Source organism: Miniopterus natalensis, chromosome 2 (assembly GCF_054644295.1).
Source record: "Miniopterus natalensis isolate mMinNat1 chromosome 2, mMinNat1.hap1, whole genome shotgun sequence".
Taxonomy (NCBI): Eukaryota; Metazoa; Chordata; class Mammalia; order Chiroptera; family Miniopteridae; genus Miniopterus; species Miniopterus natalensis.
In genome coordinates this window covers 139878739-139903414 of record NC_142082.1, presented here as the reverse complement: position 1 = coordinate 139903414, position 24676 = coordinate 139878739, and the positions used below count along the sequence as shown (strand labels likewise).

The 24676-nt window shown below is 39.0% G+C and overlaps 1 protein-coding gene across 2 annotated transcripts in view; it reads left to right on the top strand.

Annotated features, from left to right (window-relative positions):
• The window catches only part of SP1 (Sp1 transcription factor), a 34107-nt gene continuing 9431 nt past the window's right edge, over nucleotides 1–24676 (top strand). Inside the window, exons 1-4 of one of the 2 annotated variants that reach the window (XM_087814645.1) lie at nucleotides 1–86; nucleotides 1137–1294; nucleotides 1568–3083; nucleotides 24230–24398. In XM_087814645.1, the coding sequence (XP_087670771.1) occupies nucleotides 80–86; nucleotides 1137–1294; nucleotides 1568–3083; nucleotides 24230–24398 (1850 nt within the window). In that variant the 5' untranslated portion in view covers nucleotides 1–79. Of the gene's footprint in view, nucleotides 87–894; nucleotides 1295–1567; nucleotides 3084–24229; nucleotides 24399–24676 lie in introns of those variants that run through there. The other variant, XM_016201353.2, reaches the window with a different exon arrangement.

Genomic DNA, 24676 nt, shown 5'->3' with positions numbered 1-24676 from the left:
CGTCAGCGTCCGCGTTTTTCCCGGCCCCCCCCAACCCCCCCGGACAGGACCCCCTTGAGCTCGTCCCTCAGCTGCCACCATGAGCGGTAAGGATGAGTCCACTCCAAGCTTAGGGGTGGTAGGGAATGAGGGGGCGCGCGCGAGGGCCGACCGGGCGGTCCCCGCCGTGAGGGGGGGCGGGCGGGAGGCGGCGGCGGCGGCCTTGGTCCCGCCCGGGGCGGAGGGAAGGGAGGGAGAAGGGGCAGTGGCGGAGCCTCCGAGGAGGAGGGGGATGGGCCGCCCGCCCCGGGGGAGGGGGCAGAGTGGCCTCGCCCACCCCCTGCCCGCCCCGGCCACGGGGGGACGGGCCTTACCCCCCACTACTCGGCAGCCTGCCTGAGGCTCCTCCCGTCGGGGGCTGGAGCTGCGGGGGCGGCCCGAGCAGTGCAGGCCCCGCCCGGGCCAACCGCCTCCCAGATCCGCCCTCTGGTCGCCGCCTGCCCCAGAGCCCTCCCCCCCTCCGTAGGTTCCCCTCCCCCCCACCGTCCCGCCCTTTCCACGCCCCTCACCCCGAAACCGCCCTTTCTCTCTAGGGTCCGCCCTCAGTCCGCCCGGAAACCTCCAGATTTTTAATCCCTGGACCCTTTTAGCCCCTTAACCAGTATTCACAAATGTTTCCTCACTCACACTTTTTATCTCTTCTTCTTTTCTCATGTTACTTTTTACATTTGAATTTTCCTCTTTCTCCATCTTCTTTGACCCTAATTTTAGCAAACTTTCCATACACCCACGTGTGTGTTTGTTTTTGCCTTAACCTATCCTTTTTTTCCTTCCTGGACATTTTTTCTTATTTTGAAACTCAGCATGCCCACTGCCTTTCACATTTCCTGTACCAAAACATGTTTTCAGTGTTTTCTGAGTTTAAGTTTGTGCAGAGGAGAGTTGAGGCCCAGTTTTGGCATCACTGAGCCAGTTCATGTCCTATACGTCCTACAACTGTCCCTTCTCTCCCATCCATTTCCCCTCCCCCCCCTCCACTGGCGCCTTTCACCTTCCTGTTAGTCATGTCTGTTTCCTCATAACCTTCTCTACCCTTCCTCACCTTACCCTTTTCCTTCCCTCCAACTTTAAATTGTTTATCTTTTCATTCTTTTTAGACCAAGATCACTCCATGGATGAAATGACAGCCGTGGTGAAGATTGAGAAAGGAGTTGGTGGCAATAATGGGGGCAATGGTAATGGTGGTGGTGCCTTTTCTCAGGCTCGAAGCAGCAGCACAGGCAGTAGCAGCAGCAGTGGAGGAGGTGGAGGACAGGTAAGTAATGATCAGGACAGAGTGGGGAAGGTGTTGAGAGGATGTACATAGTCTTAGTTTTCTTTTCACAGAATAAGTTTTAGGAGTGAGCTAACCATTTTATAGATAGGGAAGTAAGTATAGAGAGACAAGTAACTTGGAGATTCCCCAAAGATGAGAACTTCAGTGAGATTTTTGTTTGCTCTTTGTCTGCACCGTTTTGCTGTTTATTTGTTGTAGGCTGGTAGCTGGATGTCACTAAACTAACTCTTTTCCTCTCATTTTTTGGACTAGGAATCACAGCCATCTCCTTTAGCTCTGTTGGCAGCAACTTGCAGCAGAATTGAATCTCCCAATGAAAACAGCAACAACTCCCAGGGCCCAAGCCAGTCAGGGGGCACAGGTGAGCTTGACCTCACAGCTACACAACTCTCACAGGGTGCCAATGGCTGGCAGATCATCTCTTCCTCCTCTGGGGCTACTCCTACCTCAAAGGAACAGAGTGGCAGTAGTACCAATGGCAGCAATGGCAGTGAGTCTTCCAAGAATCGTACAGTCTCTGGTGGGCAGTATGTTGTGGCTGCCACCTCCAATTTACAGAACCAGCAAGTCCTGACAGGACTACCTGGTGTGATGCCTAATATTCAGTATCAAGTAATCCCACAGTTCCAGACCGTTGATGGGCAACAGCTGCAGTTCGCTGCCACTGGCGCCCAAGTGCAGCAGGATGGTTCTGGTCAAATACAGATTATACCAGGTGCAAACCAGCAGATCATCACAAATCGAGGAAGTGGAGGCAACATCATTGCTGCTATGCCAAATCTACTCCAGCAGGCTGTCCCCCTCCAAGGTCTGGCTAATAATGTCCTCTCAGGACAGACTCAGTATGTGACCAATGTGCCGGTGGCCCTGAATGGGAATATCACCTTGCTACCTGTTAACAGTGTTTCTGCAGCTACCTTGACTCCTAGCTCTCAGGCAGTCACGATCAGCAGCTCTGGGTCCCAGGAGAGTGGCTCACAACCCGTCACCTCAGGGACTGCCATTAGTTCTGCCAGTTTGGTATCGTCACAAGCCAGTTCCAGTTCCTTTTTCACCAATGCCAATAGCTATTCAACAACTACTACCACCAGCAACATGGGAATTATGAACTTTACCACCAGCGGATCAGCAGGGACCAACTCTCAAGGCCAGACACCCCAGAGGGTTAGTGGGCTACAGGGATCTGATGCTCTGAACATCCAGCAGAACCAGACATCTGGAAGTTCACTGCAAGCAAGTCAGCAAAAAGAGGGAGAGCAAAACCAGCAGTCACAGCAGCAACAACAAATTCTTATCCAGCCTCAGCTAGTTCAAGGGGGACAGACCCTCCAGGCTCTTCAAGCAGCACCATTGTCAGGGCAGACCTTTACAACTCAAGCTATCTCCCAGGAAACCCTCCAGAACCTCCAGCTTCAGGCTGTTCCAAACTCTGGCCCCATCATCATCCGGACACCAACAGTGGGGCCCAATGGACAGGTCAGTTGGCAGACTCTTCAGCTGCAGAACCTCCAAGTTCAAAACCCTCAGGCTCAGACAATCACCTTGGCTCCAATGCAGGGTGTTTCCCTGGGGCAGACCAGCAGCAGCAATACCACACTTACACCCATAGCCTCAGCTGCCTCTATCCCCACGGGCACAGTCACTGTGAATGCTGCTCAACTGTCCTCCATGCCTGGCCTTCAGACTATTAACCTCAGTGCTTTGGGTGCTTCAGGAATCCAGGTGCACCAGCTTCCAAGCCTGCCATTGACTATAGCAAATGCCCCAGGTAAGGCATCTAATTTTTTGCATTTAGTTCCACAGCTAACTAGAACCCTAGCTCAAACTGTTGGTTCCAAAGAAGGGAGTAATACTTTGTTGAGGGCTAATCATTTAGACAGGTCAGTTAGAGAAATAGCAGTGATTCTGTTTAAATCATTTGGAACTGATTTAACTGAAACTTTTCCCCTCAGTTAATCTGATGAGAAAGGAGCGCTTCTGGGCAATGTCCCTGGGATCTCTGTACTTCCAGTGCCTTTAGTATTACAGAACAAAGATCTGCAAATTTTTCTGTAAAGGGCCCAAGAGCAAATATTTTAGGCCTAGTGGACTACTATGGTCTCAGTCACATACTCTTTTTGTTTTTTACAACCCTTTAAAAAATGTAAAAACATTCTTGGCTTGAGGGCTTTATTTGGCCTGTGGGGCCCACTCTTGTGTAGGATAAGAATTGATTATAAATTTGACTTATTTTTAGGACAGTTATTAAGTCATCAGATATTTCTTATGAACAACTAGAACTCCTAAGTGAGGGGAAGAGTGACATAATGGATTCCAGAAGGATTTTTTTCAACAAAATAAGTTCTCTGGTTAATCTTTAGTTAACCAGGATGTTCTATTCAGTTTAATTTTTTTTTAACTCCCAGTTACCTTAAAAGTAGAGTCCATCTACCTCCCCTTACACAAATGTATATTTTTAATAAGCTTCCTAGGTGATTCTCATACTTCCTAGATAAGAGAACCACTTCCTAGACTATGATATTAGTGTATGGTTGAGAAAGGAGGGGAGAGAAAGGGAGTAAGGCCTGGAATGGAGTGGGGAAGTGGAGTTGAGAAAAGTTAGGAATAAGGAGAACATTGAAGGGAAAAAAAATCTTCAAGGAATAGCTATTTATATTGTAATGTGCATTGAATCAGTTGACCACAATATTCAGTCATTCACTTTGAACTAAGTTTCACAATTGGTTAATTTGAAATTTAAACATATCCATTTAAATTTTTTTTTTAATTCTCACCTGAGGATATTTTTTCCTTTGCTTTTCAGAGAGCGTAGAAGGGGGGGGCGGGGAGAGAGAGAGAGAGAAACATCAGTGTGAGAGAAACACATCCACTGGTTGCCTCCTGCAGAAGCCCTGACTGGGGCCAGGGATGGAGCTTGCACTGAGGTACATGCCCTTGGCTGGAATCGAACCGGAGACCCTTCAATCCGAGGGCCCATGCTGTAATACTGAGCCAAACCGGCCAGGGCTAAACCATATCCATTTAAAAAGCTGACAGTCTATTTAGAATTTATCATTTTAAATTTTATCACAAGTTAGCTAATCTTTACTAAAGCATGATAAAAAGATATATATATAAATTTTTATATTCTGGCATGATATATAAAAGTTATGGGAAATTGTTTAATACCGTTGAACTTCTAGTTCTATTGGAATATATGTAGGCATATGAATTGTTTACTTTTATTATAGCATTATACTCCATTTAGACTGGTTCTTATGTAAGTGAGGATAACAAATAGGCAGCCATATTTCCTGCCTTCTGAAGGTTTGGAAAATCTGGGGGGGGGGGGCGGTGTCAAGTTCCCTAACTTACTTACATTCTTGTGGTGTATTTAAAATGACTACATTTTGCCCGGCCGGCTGGGCGTGGCTCAGTTGTTGAGCATCAACCTAGGATCCAGGAGATCGCAGTTTGATTCCCCGTCAGGGCACATGCCTGGGTTTGGGGGCGAGCAGGAAGCAGCTGATCCTCTCCACTCCCCCTACTCCCTCCTTCACTAAAAAAACACTTAAAATAATAAAATAAAATGACAACATTTTGAGCTTTAACAAGACAGTAATTTTCTTAGTGATCTTAGACTAGAAAGTTAGAGCTGGAAGGGACCTAAGAAATCATCTAGTAAACTGCTTTATTTTCTCGATGAGGCCATTGAGATACTAAAAAGTACTTAAGTGATGAGACTACAGCCAGAGCTTGGGCTTGCGGTTAGTTCTCCTAGTCTAGGGTATTTCATTACCTGTTAATTTTAAGTCTGGACTTGAGAAATCTTTTAGATTGTTAAAAATGTGTATCTGCTTCTTGGAAATTTAATGCGCTAGAGCTGGCAAGTGTTTTATAGGCTAAAAATTGTGGGGAAAGTTTAATAAAAAACTGAAATCAGCCTGGAAACTTAGATACTTTCTGGGTAATTCACATTAGCATGTCTGTTTTTTCTTTGCTCTGAGGTTGTATCCAGCAGGTTGCTTTTCTTTAAAGGAAAGCAAAGCTGTGGGATTGTTCCCGTTAATTTGGATCCCTGCAATTTCTAAAAGGTTTATAACTTAAGCTCTAAGGAATAGTTATGAGGCACCCTCATTGCTAAATCATGCTCTGGGGAAGTCTGCCATTTCCTATGTCATAGGATAGGGCTACCTAGCTGTTATTGATGGTCTCTGAGCTCAAGAAAATGCATGCCTTTCTGTAAGGTAGCAGCAGCTTGACATTTACTAATGAGAAGATGAGGCACTGAAAGGCCATTTTGTGAGAGTTGAGGTTGTTTGCTTCATTAATAGTGGTTTCTGAAGATACAAGTTTCCTCCTTTCTAGTTAGTCATACTTGTGCAACAGTTTTTTGCTTTCAGTTGATCTGACTTCATTCTTAATGAAAGATTAATAAAATTATTTCCTTGAATGAAGCTTAGTGCTGTTCACTTGTTGCCTGGAAGCTACAAAGTGTCTCATTGTACCCCCTTTTCTGATATATAGTTATTTTACTAGAAAAACTCCACCTCTTGGCAGTGTGATGCAGTAGAATAGGTAGGAAGATAGTACCCAGACATGATCGTGAAATACTGCAGCTTCCATGGTATTCACTTGATCTCTTTACATTTATTATTTTTTTTTAAATAATCTTTTAAAAAACTTCTAAGCTCTCCTGTTGACTTTGACTTTTGTTTGCTTTTTGCTGAATACACAGGCAAAGGCACAAACAAACAAACCAGCCACCTCTGTATTCCTGTGTTTTTCATGGCTCTGCCCCTGGTGGGTGGTAGTGAGGAAGGGACCACCCAGTAAATTAAGTTTAGTTTCCGGACAGTGAAAAATGATATATGGGCTTAGTTTTTTGTTTTAAAAAGTTAGCAGCTTTTTCTTTTTTTCCCCAACACCCTTTTCTCTTTATCAGCACCCTTTCCTCTCTTTGTAGTTACACTCATAGATTTTGTTGTGTTTTTTTTGTTGTTTAGTTTAAAGCTTCTGGGTGGTTGTTTTTTTCCAGCAACTGCCAAGTCCTGAAAACTCTTACCCCAGGTTGAGTTGGGGCTGGCTTTGAAAGACTGAGTTTGGGTGACTTCGTGGGAGTTCTGCCTAATAAAGAGTGCAGGGCAGGGCTTTGGCAGGAGAATAGAACATACTTCCTTGATGGCTATAATTCACTCAAGAAACAAATTTCAGGCACTAAAAATAAAAATTTCACATCTGTTCGGTTTTATCGGGGTCAGGAAAATGTCTTCTCTTAGAAGTTAAGTTGAATGTGATACCAGAGTTGGTTTGCCAACAGTGTTACTAAACTTGGGGTCAGATTGCTGAGAGCTAAATTGTTAAAAACTTGTATTTTAGACTAGGGCATTTGAACATTAGTGATAAGTAGATTTAGATGATTTAAATTTGTTCAGAATTATTCTAGTGCAAAAGGTCATACAAGAGAATTTCCTATTTTAAAATAATACACTTTACCAAATATAATGTCAACTGTTTTTGCATCATTTGCCTCCTTTATCAAATATTATATTTGTTTCTTAGGGTGATGTTAGTTTAGTGCTTTTTAAGTGATTTTAAATAGAAAAGGTCTCCTTTAAAAACCTAGGTGTCTTGATCTGAAAAGACTGAGAAGACAGTCTTCAGACTTTTTCTGTTGCTCTTATATATTCATTCCGGTGGCTTTCAGTAAATGACGTCGTTGTTAAATCACGTTGCATTGTGTAATGTGGCCATTTTACTTCTTAATTAAATAATAAGAATACAAGGGTGCCTAGTGTTTCAGAAAACTTTAGTATCTGTTCAGTTCTCATATCTCCCTTTCAATTGTTCCACTTTGTAAAGTAGCATGTAAATGTTACCACTAAGAATTTAGTTCTGGTCATTTCTTGCTTCTCATTGTTTTGTTTGCTCTCTTTGAAAATGTTTTAAAATGTAAGGTGAACATCTGTAGTAATGCTTTTTGTAAGTAATGCTTTGTAAGTTACTTATTGTGTATTTGTAAATAATACATAATAATTAGTTGAAATTTTTCAGTTTGCTATTTAAAAAACAAGCATGTTTTTTGTATTTCTTACAGAAGGTGTGTCACAAAAGTACTATCCCTTTCGCTAACATTTAGCATACAGGCCCTGGTGTATGGACGGATTATTTTAAAACATATTTGCCCACACTATGACTGTATTGATAATACTATACTAGGTTTTTAGAATTGTTCTCCTTAGAAGACCCTGAAAAAGTTTCTGTAGAAAGAGTATTTTTCAGAGTTGGTTGCAAATCCGGGCTGTAATTTGAATTTATGCTTTTGCTCCAATGTTTTTAAAACTGAATGGTTTATGGAAACTGGGCAGTAATACTTGTTCAACAAGTTTGGATGTGCCTATCTAATCTACACTGAATCCTCCTTCTCATGCTGTATCTATGTACAAAATAAACAATAATTTAACAATTTCAAAGAAGGAGTTAAAAGTATAAAATACCTAGGTCACGACAAAGACTTGCCCTTTAAGAGATGAGAGAACTAAATTAGAAGTGTATCCGTCTCTGGAAAATTATTTTAAATGGTTTTTGTAGGCAAACAAATGTTTGTTGCTAACAATCCAAGCTTAAATGCTATTGAGGTGCACCTTTTAAAACTATTCAGTATGAATTGACCCTGTTTTGATGGCTTAAACGTTACAGCTCTTTGCAAACAATACAATTAAACCAGACTAGCCATGGTAATAACAGTTAAACTGATAGTTGCTAGATCTGGAAACCTTCATCCCCTCTAGTACCCTCAGTCTGACAGAACCTAAGATGTAGAAAGATTCAATGACTTGCCAAAGGTCACTGACAAAATTTACAGCAACACATTTTTTTGCTTCAAATCAAGATTCTTTTTACGCCAATCCACTTCTATCAAGTTGAAGAATGGATTGGTTTTCTACCCGATTCAGTTATTTTGAGATGTTGCTAACATTTGTAGCCTAAGACAGATAATAGGAAAAAAAGAAGCAAAACGCATGGTTAATCCGCAGCTTCTTTATAGACTTTGTTATGAGTCAGAATTTGTTATAACCAGATTAATTAATTTGAGTTTATTTAATCTCTAAATAAAAAGTATAAGCAGTGATAATGAAGGGAGGAACAAGATGGCAAAAGAGAAATCGGACATACGATTAATCAGTCTTTGAACACATGAAGATCAGCTTTGTCATATTAGGGGTGGGAGTATTATCCCCCTCTTTTTTTCTTTTACAATTAGGAAGGTGTGATTTGTTTTCCTGTTCTTATTTTTTCCCTGATATGCTTGAGACATTTTTATAGCAAATCTGATCTCCTTAATACTCTCCATCTATCGTTTTTCATGGTATTCTGGAACTTCCCTCTCAGGACCTCTTTTCCTTCCCTCTTTCATTTCTGTTATGTATATGGTTTAACAACCCTTTTAAAGACTATATAGGGCCCAATTTTGTCTAGGCTCTACATGGTTACTGGTGGTGTATCTGAAACTACTCTGCTTAGAATTCTTCGGCAATTTCTTGCACTTACGGAAAAAAAAATATTTTAATTTTATACAGACAATATGTCTTGAAGGTAAAAAGCCCGTAACCCTGAAACCTACTTGTAAATTTTCCATATTATGAAGAAATTGCTTTGGTTTTGTGTTTTCTTTTTTCTTTCTCTTTTTTAAAATATCTCTTTATTGATTTAAGAGAGAGGAAAGGAGAGGGAGAGAGAGAGAAACATCAGTGAGAGAGTCATTGATCAGCTGCAGCCCACAACCCGGGCATGTGCCCCGACTGGGAATCGAACCCTGATCGCCTGGATCCTAGGTCGATGCTCAACTGCTGAGCCACACCCGGCTGGGCTATTATTTTATTTTATTAATTCCAGGGAGGGAGACAGGGAAGGGGAAAGAGAGAGAGAGAAAGAGAGCGAAACAAACATTGATGTGAGAGAGAATCAGTCGGTTGCCTCCCTTGACCAGGGGTCGAATTGGCAACCTAGGTATGTGCCCTGACCTGGAATCGAACCTGAGACCTTCTGGTGCACAGGACGATGCTCCAAACAACCAAGCTACACTTGCCACGGTCTTTAATATTTTTTCTGCAAATCCTTTTACTTAAAATTTTGGCTCATGTTTATAAAAGCAGATGCCTGGGAAAGAGGGAAGAAAATTGCATAAATATTGTGGTTTACTTAATGGTATTCTACTCTTAAATCCCTAACATTTACATGTTTGGGGGAGAAAATTGTTTAAAATGAAAGAATATGAAATATAATGGTTATTTTTAAATAATTATTTTTAATTGTGGTAAAAAAAACACATAATATAAAATTTACCTCCTTAACCATTTTCAAGTGTACAGTTTAGTGGTGGTAAGTAATATATTCACATTGTTATGCAACAGATCTCTAGAACTTTTTCATCTTACAAAACTGAAATGCTATACATATTCAACTCCTCATTTCCCTCTCCCCTCACCCTTTTGCAGCTGTTATTCTACTTTCTCTTTCTATGAATTTTACTACTTTAGATGTGTCATATAAGTAGACTCCAACTGGCTTATTCAACTGAACATGAAGTCCTCAAAGTTCATTCATACTGTAGCATGTGACAGGATTTTCTTCCTTTTCAAGGCTGAGTAATATTCCATTGTGTGCATTTACTGCATTTTCTTTGTCCATCTGTCCACATTTGGGCTGATGGATATATATAACATATAATTAAGTACTTTAAAGTATGCAATTCAGTGGCACTTAATTCATCCACAATGTTGTACAATTACCACCTCTTTCTGCTTTTAATACTTTCATCACCCCAGAAAAATACCCATACCCACCCATTAAATAACCACTCCTCATTCTTTCCTCACCCCATCTCCTAGTCTCTGGATTTTCCCTTCTAGGGATTTCATATAAGTGAAATCATAAAATATGTAACCTTTTTTATCTGGCTTTTTTCATTTAGCATAATGTTTTCCAGGTTTACTCACATTCCCTTTTTTGGCTGAATAATATTCCACCATGCAGATATACAATATCTTGTTTATCAATTGGATATTAAGGTTGTTTGCACCTTTTGGCTATTGTGCATAATATTGTTATAAACATTTGCGCACAATTTTCTGTGTAACATATATTTCCATTTCTCTTAGAAATATACCTAGGAGTAGAATTGCTCCCTTATAGAATTTTAATCTAAAAGGTATTAGCAAGAATGTTCATCACAGCATTGTTTGTAACGGTGCAATTTTGGGAACAAGTGATATAAAACAAAAAGCAACAAATGCACAAACAAAAAAACTCATAGATACATGCAACAGAATGTTGGTTACCAAATGGGAAGGGGGGTCAGGAGAAAGACAAACAGGGTAAAGGGGGTGAGGAAAGGAGACTAGACTTTGGGCAGTAAGCAAACAATAGAGTATACAGATGTCATATAAAAATATATACCTAAAACATATCATACATTAACTAATGTCACCCCAACAAATTAAAATAGAGCATATAGTAGCTTTCCATCTTACGTCCTTTTTTCATACTGTGGTTGGCAATTGAAAGCTGTGATGTGTTTTTGCAACACTAGTTATAAATGAGAGTATCTGCTTTTGTTATTCATCTAGTAATCTGGACAAATTAAGACAAGGTGAAGTCTAGTTCTCACATTAGAAAGTCACCTTAGCCCTAGCTGGTTTGGCTCAGTGGTTAGAGCGGTGGCCAGTGGACTGAAGGGTCCTGGATTTGGTTCTGCACAAGGGTACGTACCTTGGGTTGCAGGCTCTATCCCTGGCCCCAGTCTGGGTGAATGCAGGAGGCAACCAATTGATGTGTCTCTTTCATATCAATGTTTCTTTCTCTCCCCCTCCCTTCTAACTCTCTCTGAAAAGCAATGGAAAAATATTCTCAGATGAGGATTAAAAAAAATAAATAAAGCTACCTTAGCGTTTATTCTTAGGGAGGAATTGAAATATCAGCTGTAGTATATCAGATTATATAATTGTACTAGGGGCATTAGTCATGCATAAACTTAAAGGGCCTATCATTAAAAGATACCTGACATGTAAGTGCCTATATTACGTGGTTGCTTCAGGGATCTCAGGATGGTGTGGATCTGAAGTTACATTTAACGTTAATTCAGATTTTTGTGATAACGTAACTATTATGATTACAAATAGGTAAAGTTTATTTGTGCATATGAATAGTAGCTGATGAGATGACAAATTGATAATAGTTAATTTGTTCAGGTAGTAGTATCTTGGATGTTTTCACCACCTTTTTGGTTTCTATTACTTTTAATAGTACTATAAATATATATATGTCATTATTGATTTCAGAGAGAGCAAGGAAGAGGGAGAGAGAGAGAGAAACATCAATGATGAGAGAGTCATCATTGATCGGCTGCCTCCTGTACACCCCGGACTGGGAATCGAGCCCGCAGCCCAGGCATGTGCCCTGACCAGGAATCGAACCAAGATCTGTATCCTAGGTTGATGCTTAGGTGCTGAGCCACACCCAGCTGGGCTATAAATACATTTTTAAAATCTTATTCACAGAACATGATAGATGGCTACTATTACTCATTTTTCTTCAGGCACTACTAGAGAATTAATTTGGCTTTGTTAGTGGGAGAATTCTCTAGGATACTTGAGTTTTGGGTGCTTATCTTTCCTATGCACATCTCTACTTTGCTTCAACTTCTACTTTTTTTCATGCTTTTATCATCACACAGCATCTCATTGTTATATTTTATCCAGAAAATTTTCTGAATAGCTGAAATTTAATCATCCACAGTTTCTCCTTTCAAGACAACACTGTGCATTCAAAACAAAAACAGTTATTTCTGCATTACTAATCAAATACAAGCTGTTTTTAATGGGAGTTATGTATAATTTAAAGGCTCTAATAAGATTACCTTTAAATGGTAAATCCAGTATTTAGAAACAAAATATTAGATGGCTGTGCGTTTTATTTTTTGTTTCTTATTTTGGTTACTCTCACCCGAGGATGTTCTTCCATTGATTTTTAGAGAGAGTGGAAGGGAAGGGGAGAAGGAGAAAAAAAATCAGTGTGAGAGAGACATTGATTGGTTGCCTCCCGCACTTGCCCTGACTGCAGCTAGGGATCAAGCCTGCAACCAAGGTACGTGCCCTTGACCTGAATTGAACCTGAGACCCTTCAGTCCGTGGGCCAACACCCTAACCACAGAGCCAAACCGGCTAGGGCTGTTTTTTGTTTCTTTTACAGTATTCTTTTATTGCTGCTATTTTTAGTGACATTGATGATTGAATTTGATGTTACAACTCTTCTAGATAAATTCAGAATGATGTATTGTAGGTAGTAAGGGTGCATATATACATGGGGGGAAAAACATTAAAAGTATATTTTGCCCTCCTTTTATTTTCCTAATATATAGTGATTTATTGAGTATCTCCTGGGTGCTAGGAACAGTGCTAGGTATATTATTAATTTATTAGTTAGTCCCATATAATTAAATCCTTTTTGCTGATGAGGAAGTTAAGGCTAAGGGAGGTTACCCAGCTAGTAAGTGGTGAAACCTGGGTTCAAACCTAGGTCTGTCCAGCTATACCATTATAGTGTATTGCAGTGTTTGTAATGGCTTTTATTAATTTTAATTTTTAGAGGCTCTCCAGTAATTTAAAATGTCAGTTGATGGATATGAACAGTCCTAAAAACCTGATTTAAAACCCAATGCAGGAGTACATTGTGTTTGTCTCTCCTTTAATTAGGGAAATGATGTCCAAAATTGAAATAAGTCCAAAATTTATTATTCTATTTATTTTATTTTATCACTTTCCTGCTCTTACTAAGCCAAACAACTATTCTCTTAACCTTTATGCCTCTCCTCCATGGCTTTCCCCTGGTATGTATATGTTATATATTTAAATTAATTTTAAATCATGTCAGCCTGAATAATAATACATAATTATAGCTAGTTTGGGGAGAGATGATTTCCTTTCCCCAGGAAATCACTATAGTGAGAATTGGGGAAAAGATAAGACAATCTAATTTATTTCTCTGTCTTGAAAAACAATTTTCACTGTAGAATAATGTTGACAGAGGTGGGGAAGTAGTTGAAAGTCTTGGAATTCGGAAGAATTTCAACCTTTCACTAATGATCAAATTTTGAAATCTTTTGGTGTCTTGGACATGAAAAATAGGGAAATGTGTACCTTTGTATTTCAGTGTTTAGAAAGGAAACATTACTAAAACTGGAAAAAAAAAATCTTGTTTTGATGGAGAAACTTCTGAAATTATACTTCCTCAAATAGTCTCCCATTTAAAATTTGTGTGTCCTCCCTTCTATGAGTTCCTTAGTCTATGTTTTTGAAAGATCTTAGACATATTTGTTGCTTTTCTTTTGTTTATATCCCTGGCAGTCTTACTATTTTACTTATATCCCAGAAACTTTGAAGTTCCTTGTATTTATCCACTAAATCCTGCCCTTTTTCCCCCCCTAAACGTTTTTTATTTATGCCTTTCTCAGCACAGGAACCACTGCTCTACTTTAGACTTTTATTATCGCTCACCATTATCTAATGGAATAGCCCAGAATATTTCACTTTTCTTTCTTCTAATACTCCCCTTCCCAACTCTTAAACTTCATTTATTAGAGTATTTTATTAGTACTTTATTATACAAATTATGGGTCAGATATACTTCTTGATTTTATTTTCTTCCCAGTAAGATAGAAGTTCTACAATGGCTAGGATTATATGAAACTATCCCCAGAGCTTAATACAATATCTGGCACATGTCCTTATTCCTAGTATACTTGTTGGGTTAAAGATTAGTCATATCTTAGCCTGGCCAGCGTGGCTCAGTGGTCAAGCATTGACCTAGGATCCAGGAGATCACAGTTCGATTCCCTAGTCAGGGTACATGCCCAGGTTGCTGGCTTAATCCCCAGTAGGGGCTGTGCAGGAGGAAGCCGATCAATGACTCTCTCATCATTGATGTTTCTATCTCTCTCTCCCTCTTCCTTGCTCTCTCTGATGCCAATAAAGATGTACTTTTTTAAAAAAATTATTCACATCTTCAGTATTTGATCTGTATTGCCAGAATGTCTTACAAACACTATGCCTTTTCTGCTATATGCTTTTGTGCACTCATGCTATGGGGAGTTGTATAAAAGTGTGTATCTCTCCATACTTCCTCTACCATCACTTAAAAATATTTTTTTATTGGTTTTTTTTTTAGTATTGATTTGTTCTCATTTGTGCATGTTTTTTTGTATTTTAAAAAATATATCTTTTTTGATTTCAGAGAGAGGAAGGGAGAGGGAGAGAGAGATAGAAATATCAACAATGAGAGAACCATTGATCAGCTCCCTCCTGCATGCCCCCAAATGGGCATCGAGCCCGAAACCAGGCATGTGCCCTCACTGGGAATCAAACCACTATCTTCTGGATCCTAGGTTGACACTCAACTGCTGAGCCACACCTGGCTGGGCTGTGCATGTGTTTTTGAGAGAGAGGGAGGGAGGGAGGAAGAGGGAGGGAGACAGGTAGACAGACACAGACATTAATTTGTTGTTCCACTTGTTTATGCATTCATTGGTTGGTTCTTGTATTACCCTGAGGATCCAACGCTCAACTTTGGCATATCGGGATGACGCTCTAACCAACTGAGTTACTGGATCAGGCCGGAGCCCCCCCTTTTTTAATCAGTCATTTAAATATTTATCTTGTATCTAATAATATCTTCTGTTTCATAGTTCATCTCTCTACCTCCATCTTCTCTCTCTATTCCACCACCGTTCCACACACCATGTCTACTCCTGTGTTTCTTTAGGAGTCTACTCATATCTGCTCATAGTGTTCCCTCTACCTGGGACACCCTTCCCTTGCCAACATTTTTCACCTGGCCAACTCCTATGCATTCTTTAAAGTTTGGCCCGCCCGGCCGGGCGTGGCTCAGTGGTTGAGCGTCGACCTAGGATCCAGGCGATCGGGGTTCGATTCCCAGTCAGGGCACATGCCCGGGTTGCAGGCTTGATCAATGACTCTCTCATCATTGATGTTTCTGTCTCTCTCCCTCTCCTTTCCTCTCTCTGAAATCAATAAAGATATATTTAAAAAATAAAAATAAAAAAAATAAAATAAAGTTTGGCCCAAATATCAGCTCCTTTAGGAAACAAGCCTTCTCTGAAATTCCAGATCAGAGAAATTACCCTTTTCAGTACTAGAACATTTTTTAATGGCTTTTATTATAACATTTATCACATTGTTTTTGAAAGTATGTTTCTCTGTTTAGTGAGCTATTCAACAGCAAGAACTATTTCTTTGAATCTTCAGAGCTTAGTATGGTATACCTGGGACAATAGAAGTAAATAATTGATAAACATTTCTACAACCTGCCTTTAGGAAGTCTGGATGGTATAGGGCACTATAAGGATTAAAGCCCTAAAGAAAGTTTATATATAGCAAAGCTCATAAATTATTGTTCATATATATATCTGTATAAAATTTACTGTAGTAATTTTGTAATCAGGAAAGATTAAAAATGGAAGAAATCGCCTGGCTGGCATGGCTAAGTGGTTGAGCATACACCTATGAACCAGGAGGTTATGGTTTGATTCACAGTCGGGACACATACCCGGATTGTGGGTTCCATCCCCAGTGGCACCATAGTGTACACACAACGCACACATACCGCTGAACCCCAAATTAAGAATGAGGAGTCCACTTGAGTAATTATTTTAAATAACTGCATCTTCCTATATTTTAAACTTTTTAAAGGTAATTTACTAACAGTTGTGGGAACACAATAATGGTGGCAGCCAGTTATTTTAGTCTTTCTGAAACTCCCTCCTGAAAGCTGAGTATGTTGATATCATCTACCTGCTATTGCAGTGTGATGAGAATGGCATGCTTCACTTGTGTGGCATTCTTCTCCAAAACCAGTAACTCCAGTCTAATTAGAATATATTGGACAAATTCAAATGGAGGGATGTTCTCCGAAACACCAACCAGTATTCTTCAAAGCTGTGAAGGCCATGAAAGACTAAGATACTGTCATAGATCAGAGGAGCCTAAGGAGACATGACAACTAAATGCAGTGTGGTATCCTGGATGGGATCCTGGAAGAGAGTTAAGGACATTAATGGAAAAACTGGTGAAACCCAAAGAAGCCTACAGTCTAGTTACTAACTAGTATTGTACTATTGCTAATTGATTAGGTTTCTTTTTTATCCTCACCTGAGGATATGTTTATTGGTTTTAGAGAGAGAAAGAGAAACATCGATATGAGAGAGAAACATTAATTAATTGCCTCCCATGTACACCCTGACCAGGGATCGAACCCACAACCTAGGTATGTGCCCTGACAAGAAATCAAACCCACAACCTTTCGGTGTATGGGACAAAGCATCAACCAGCTGAGCCACCTGGCCAAGGCAGTTTGTTTTGACTAAAGTACCTTGGTTAAGTAAGATATTAACATTAAGGGAAGCTGGGTGAAGAATATACAAGAACTTTCTGAATTATCTTTGTAGTGTTTCTATAAATCTAAACTTGTTACAAAACAAAAAAATTGCAATAACAAACCCCAAAACTTTACAATGAATCCTTATAGCTACAATGAACCACCAAGTAGGAACAAACTAAGATCTACAGATAATGACATTTGCAAAGGGGAGGAAGCAGAGAGAAGGCAACAAGGGTTTCTGATGGCACTGAGAACAGGAGAATCTTTAAATCACTAATAGGCATTCATTGGAGAAATCTAGAACAGTAACAAACTGGGAAGGGTTCTGCGGGATTCAGTTAGAGGGTAAGTAGAAGGGAATTGGGATAGAATCTGAAAACTTTTGAAATTAACAAACCAAATTTTTGGAACTGAGGAGAAACATCTAGGAATAGAATCCACATTGAGCAAGACAGGGACAAAGAAAAGAGCAAAAAAGTAAGAGCAGAGGGGTAGATATGAGAAAGAATTAACAGTTATGTGTTGGTTTTTGTTTTAATCACTTTGCAAAAATTAGGGGAAAAAAGGAATCTGTAAATCCTTGAAGCTAAGAAAAGCCATACTGGTTCCTATTCCTTGCTCCTAAAATTTCAGGAAAACTCATTTTATTTTAAAAGTGAGTTTGACTATATAAAGTTGCTACTAGCAAAAAATACTAATAACAGAAAGAAGCAGAAAAACATTCCTTCGGACATTGAAAGGACCCTGGAAAAACATGCCCACAGAAATAGATGAAAATTAAAAATGAGCTAAAAGAATTCAAGAAAATGAAAGAAGTTAAAGTACAAATTCAGATTAGAAAAATCTCAAAAATGAGGTGATTGGAAAAAAGGAGAATTTGAAAAGAGAAGTAACAGACCTCAGGAGTAATTTTGGAAATAAAAAATTATTTTAGAAATAAAGATGAGCCCTGTCGGGCGTGGCTCAGTGGTTGGGCGTCGACCTAGGATCCAGGTGATCAGGGTTTGATTCCCAGTCAGGGCACATGCCCGGGTTGCGGGCTGCAGCCGATCAATGACTCTCTCATCATTGATGTTTCTATCTCTATCTCTCTCTCTCCCTTTCTCTCTCTGAGATCAATAAAGATATATTTAAAAATAATAATAAAAAAATAAAATAAAAATAACCCCCCCAAAAAAGGTACAAGGGATTGAGAAAAAAGTAATTTAAAATATAGGGAAAGGCCTGGCCGGTGTGTCTCAGCAGTTGAGCATCAACCTAAGATCCAGGAGAGGGCAGCTGATCAATGACTCTTATCATTGATGTTTCCCTCCCCCTCCCCCCTCCTTCCCCTCTCCCTGAAATCAATAAAAATATATTTAAATATATATGTATATACACACACACACATATGCAAAGAAGAAGCAACATTTATATGAACAAAGTCCTGAAGGAAGAAAATGAAACCCATAGGACAGAAAGAAAACTTTCCGAAAGTGTGCTTGGGGAAATCAAACGAGAATAGCCAAAATGATACATAGTCTGGTAAAATTGGTGGGTTTTAAGGGGGGGGAAATATATAATTTGAGCATCCTAGTAAAAAACAACAACCCTGGTGCTGTGGTTCAGTGGTTAGTGTTGCCCCATACACCGAAGGGTCCAGGGTTCGATTGATTCCCCGGCAAGGACAAGTTCCTGGGTTGCAGGTTCAATCCCCGGTCCTGGTTGGGGTGCATGTGGCAGGCAACCAATCCATATGTCTGTATCCCCCCACCCACCTCCCTTCCACTCTCTAAAAAATCAATGGGAAAAAATATCCTCAGGTGAGGTGAGGATTAACAAAAAATAAAAAACACCCCCACCCCACCCCCACCCACTTAATCACTTATAAAGGAAGGAAAATGGAATATCACTAGACTTTTTGGCAGTTTGTTTAGCGTCAGGATGCAGTGGATTAACATTTAAGAGAATCAAGGAAGTGAAACACATGAACTAAGAATTTTATATCCAGATAAATAGGCATCCAAGTATAAAGACTACCAACAGTGTAATACTAACATTACATTGTTAGAATTCAGAAAATAGTGTTCACATGGTCCCTTCCTATGGAATCTACTAGAGCTTCAAATAACTAAAATGACTAGAGAGCCAGATCATGTTATCTAAATACTAATTTCCCATTAAAAGAAACTTAGGAATACTTGAAATAATAGCCGATTCTAGATTTAGAGCAAGAAATAGTATCAAAAGTGGAATATCTTGTCATAGTGCACAGGAGCCAACAAGGTAGTTTTCTATGACCAAGTGAAGGACAGTTTGAGCATCAATAAGAATAAAAACTGCAATGGAGTGAAGCATCAAATATGTTTAAGTCCATGAGTTCATATCAATGCAAAGAAAGTTGCAGAGGGGTGTGGAACTATTTGAGGAGGTGGAAATGTTCTATATCTTGCTTGTATTAGTGGTTGCACCATTTACTGCATATGGTGACTCAGCCTTGGCACTATTGACATTTTGAAGTGAAAAATTCTTCATTTTGGGGGAGGAGCAGCTGTTTTGTGCATTGTAGAATGTTTAGCAACATTAGGTGCCAGACCTGACAATCAAAAATGTCTTCATACATTGTCAGATGTCTCCTAGGGAGCAAAATAGCCCCAGTTTGATGAACCCCGATCTAAACTTATTAAAAGGGTAAATTTTCATTGTAAATTATATCTCAATAAGCTTGATTTTTAAGAAAAGTTCAGTGGTTGGTCACTTTTCAAGGATTGTAGGAAATCAGCCCACAGTATTTTGAAAACTAGTGATTGACAGAATCAAGTATTTACCCCCGTCTTTTCTATATTGAACTGTATCTTAAGAGTAACCAAGTAGTCAGTATAGGGTTGGGGACCAACTATATTTTTTGGCATTATATTTTATCACTCCCAGTTGTCAATCTTTCTGTCATTAAAGTACAATTCTTCTATTATTCCCCCGTCCAATTTGCTACCTGTAATTCACTTTGGACTGGGAAACCAGATTAGTAAAATAATTGTTTAAAAAGATAAAGCACCGTGTGTTATGAATCATCTATTTCTGTTACTAGAGACATTTTTATTTCTTGATTTGGGGTCGTATTCTGGACACCTGATGTTCCTCATGCATAAGTGAGTGTTACCAGTGTTGTTTTAACGTGACTGAACACGCAATCACTTCATAGTCTGAGATATACTTCTTTAAGTCTATTGTGTAAAATGAAACATTCAGAAAACCCAGTGTGTGCTTAAAATAGGTATAGTTTTAAAATTCAGTCTTACTGTATTGATACTTGTTGAATTAAAGAACACATGTTCCCGAAATCATTCTAGAGAGATGAATAGGGAAGTATATGGGAACCGCCCTTTTGAAAATTATTTAGGACGTTCCCATTTCATCCTATTTAGTATTGCCCAAGTTTTTTCTGAAAGAATAGGGTGTTTGACTTACCATGGTGGTCTTAAAAGTTCATGACTTCAGCATACTTGTTCACTTTGAGGAAACCGAAAAGGTGTATAACTGCCATAGCTATTTCAGAAACTGATGCTAGAGGCAACCACTGGGTTGTGCAAAACTGTCATTAAACTGTGCCTTTGGTTTACTAGTTATTTTCATCATGGAAAGGAAAATCTTTAACTCATTGCTTAACCAGTGCCACATTTTAAGATAAAACTGTTCTTTTTCTAGAACTGTTATTAGCCCTGGTCAGTGTGGCTCAGTTGATTGTGGGTAATCCCGTGCACCAAAAGGTTGATGGTTGGATCCCTGTCTAGGCACATGCCTGGGTTTCAGGCTAGATCCCCCAATGTGGGTCATGCAGGAGGCAGTCGATCAGTGTTGTGCTCTCGTGTTGTTTCTCTTTTTCCTCTCTCAAAATCAGTAAACTATTCTTTAAATAAATAAATAAATCTTATTAAAAGAGGCTGGAAACAGATTCTGGTCTGATGTTGATGCTTTGTTAGGGGTTCATTCCTCCTTTTTAAGTGAAATTGAAAAATTGACCCCATTTCCAGTTTTCATATTTTAAAAAATGTTTTTGAAATCATAGTGCAGGGGGGCGGGTTCAGAAGGGTATTAGTTTTGACTGTTCATTTGAAAAGAGGGTTAGACATATGGTTTTATTTATTTATTTAAATGTTTTCATTGATTTTTTTAAATGTTTTTATTGATATAGAGAGGAAGGGAGAGGGAGAGAGAGACATAGAAACATCAGTGAAGAGAGAGGGTCATTGATTTGCTGCCTCCTGCATGCCCCCTACTGGGGATGGGGCGGGAAACCTGGGCATGTGCCCTGACCAGGAATTGAACTGTGACCTCCTTGTTCACGCTCAACCACTGAGCCATGCCAGCTGGGCAACATACGGTTTTAAATAGCCCCAGTATCTAAATATTTCTTTGTTTCTCTCTTTACCTAATTATACCCTGTCTTGAATTAACATTCTTATGTTTCGGTAAAATGGAGAAAGGTTTGCCTCTTTCCAGTTGATTTAGACAGAGGAGAACGGGGGTTAATGAATTACTTTTCTAATTTTAGTGGAGTTAGGTTAGCTTGGAAACTAGATCAAAGAAGATGATTTGTTTACCTGCACCACGGTTTTGTCCTTTTTCCCCCTTTTTATTCTTTTTTTATTATTAAATTACAATTTACATTCAATATTACTTTGTTATTAGTTTCGGATGTAACCATGGTTTTGTCTTATCTTGATTCTAAAGACCTATTGTAGATAGCTGGATCTATAGTTTCATAAATTTCTCTTCTGAAGGTAATTTTTGGTAGGTAACCAACTGTAGGTAATACCAACTAGCATCCTAACTAGCCTTGCCTGCTGAGCTGTTTGGGCTAATTTCAAAGGATAAATTCTTCACCCCCACTAGGGGGAGTTTACAGTCAGTAACAGTTTTTAAAGCAGGTTGATTAAACAAAATACTGTTGTATATCTTTTCTGTTTTTAAAAAAAAAATTTTGTATTGTTGACAGTATAACAGATATCATCCCCCATTTTCCCTGGTCTTTGCCCCCTCTGCCCAGGCCCTCCCCCCTCCCCAGTCCTTCACCACATTATTGTCTGTGCCCATGGGCTAGGCACTTAAGTATAAGTTCTTGGTTTATCTCTTCCCATTCCCCCCATCCCCCAGATATGTCTGTCTGTTCCATGCCTCCATGTCTCTAGACTTACTTTGTTGGTCAGTTTATTTTGTTCATTAGATTCCTCAAATAAGTGAGATCATGTGATGCTTGTCTTTCTCTGACTGGCTTATTTCACTTAGCCTAATAATCTCCAGGTCCATCCATGTTGTTTCAAAGGGCTCTTGTATATCTTATCCCATGATTTCTCACTGTGATTTACCCACAAGATATTTTCCTAATAATATTAACTGTAATGTGTTGAATGTTTGTTATGTGACAGATATTATGCTAAGCACCTTACATGTATCATTTCATTTGTTTTTTACGATAACTTTATGAGATTGATAATACGAGAAGTGATTGCTCACTGTTAGAAGTTACTCAAATGGTAGTGCAGGAACTCATATCTAGGTCTGTTTTACTCCAGAACCTGTTCTTAACCCTGTACTCCAGTAATACCCAGTTTTAGCTCTGCCAGTATCATGAAAGTCTCAAAACAATCAAATTAAATTTATTTTAATGCCATAGGCTGGTACTTAGAAGTGGTAGAGCGAGCAGGAAAGCACAAGGAGAGCTTATTATTAGGCATAGTAACTCAAAATTATGTTTATGAGCTGAAAAGAGGAGATATTATGTACAGAAGTACAGTCAAGAGCCTAGATTTTAGATGGTAAGTCTGATCTACCCCATTTACTTAGTTCTCATCTTTATAGAGTAGATAAAGCAGGCCAATTCAAAACTCCATTTATAGAAATCTTAAATATGGTAGTCATTAACTTATAAAAATTTATAAGGTGCTTTTGTAGGTAAATACTTACAGTAGATGTTTTGAAAACCTGAGAAGAATGTTATCTGCTCCTTTAAAAGTACACATTTGTCCACTGGCCTAGAGCAGTTTTTGAAAATGTCAAGTGTAACCAACCCATTAATGGTTCATAAAATCAACAGCACTAAGGGAAAAAAAATTAGAGTCTAGAAAATTTAAGAATACATTGTTTGTCATAAGGGTAAGGATTGTTTATGAAACTTTTGTTTCAGTTATATGTACTGGGTCACAGTGTGAAATATATTTTTTACTTTGGGTCACAGGTTTTAAAAGTTTGAAAAACACTGGTCTAGAGCTTTGTAAACATTTACCTTTTTTTTTTTTTTTTTTAAATTTATCCAGGACAAAAATTAGTGATTTCATACACATTCATCTTTAAAAGCAAATGACATCAAGTGACATAATAAAATGTATGCTTTATATTTTCTTCCTTTTTCTAGCATTCTGAAAAGAATCCAGTTCCAAATCCAAACTTTCCTGGGGGTATAGCTAGCTTTTTCCTCTCCTCATTGCGTCAAAATTTACAATATACAGATATTATTCTCTGCTGAATATTCAGCACAATTTTTTTGCTCATTTCAGGAAGTTTTCCCTCTCAGGTTTTGTATGATTTCTAGTTTGGAATCCCGTAAAGTCTTATTTTTGGTCACTTTCATTTGGTTGCTTCCATAGTAGTTTAACTCAGGGATTGAATGAGAGATTTGTTGGATATCTTTCTGTAGCATTATATACCTTTATCTCATTCTTTTTAATGAATGTATAGTGGTCCATTGCATAAGGTTATAATTTATTTAGTGCCCCAGTGGTATACATTTTGATTGTTTCTAGATTTTTGCTGTTACAGAAAACACTGTTGTCATATGTTTGTATACTACAGGACATTGCTGGTTCAAAGTGGAATTACTTTGATAATATGCATTTAAATTTTTAATAATATTGCCAAATTGGCCTTCAAAAAGTTGTTATAATTTGTCACTACGTATATAAAAAAAATACCTATTTCCCCATACCCTTGCCAATGCATGCATTATTGGAGTTTTAACTTTTTGTAATCTGATAGATGAAAAATTACAAAAGTTCAGTATAAATAGAGTTGCTCTTTTTTTTTTTTTTTTAATATCTTTATTGATTTCAGAGAGGAAGGGAGAGAGAAAGAAATATCAATGATGAGAGAGTCATCATTGATCGGCTGCCTCCTGCACACCCTCTACTGGGGATTGAGCCCACAACCCGGGCATGTGCCCTGACCGGAAAGCGAACCTAGATCTCCTGGATCCTAGGTTGATGCTCAACCGTTGAGCCATGCCCAGCTGGGCTAGAGTTGCATTTTTAAAATTGAGTGAGATTGTCTGTGTTTTCATATACTTAAATTGGCTCTTTGTATTTTCAGTGACAGTTATTGAGATTTCAAGTATGGTGATTCAAAGCTTTGAAGAAATGGTGCTATAATAAATGTAGTCACTGAGATGCCTGCAGCTATGATGACGTCTCCTATTTCCCACCTTTACCGTTTCTTTACTCTTAATTTCAGGTGATCATGGAGCTCAGCTTGGCCTCCATGGGGCTGGTGGTGATGGAATACATGATGACACAGCAGGAGGAGAGGAAGGAGAGAACAGCCCAGATCCCCAACCTCAAGCTGGTCGGAGGACCCGGCGGGAAGCGTGCACCTGCCCCTACTGTAAAGACAGTGAAGGAAGGTAAGTTGAATAAGCCAGTATCTTTTTTTTTCAATCCTCACCTGAGGATATTTTTTCTGTTGCTTTTTGGGGGGGGGGGGGAGATGTAAGAAAGACACATCAGTTGGTTGCCTCCTGTATGAGCCCCAACCTGAGTGGGATGAACCTGCAACCCAGGTATGTGCCCGTGGTCGGAACTGAACCCGGGACCCTTCAGTACACAGACCGACACACTAACCACTGAGCCAAACCAACTAGGTCTAAGCCAGTATCTTAAGAGTAGTATAAAGAAGAAAAAT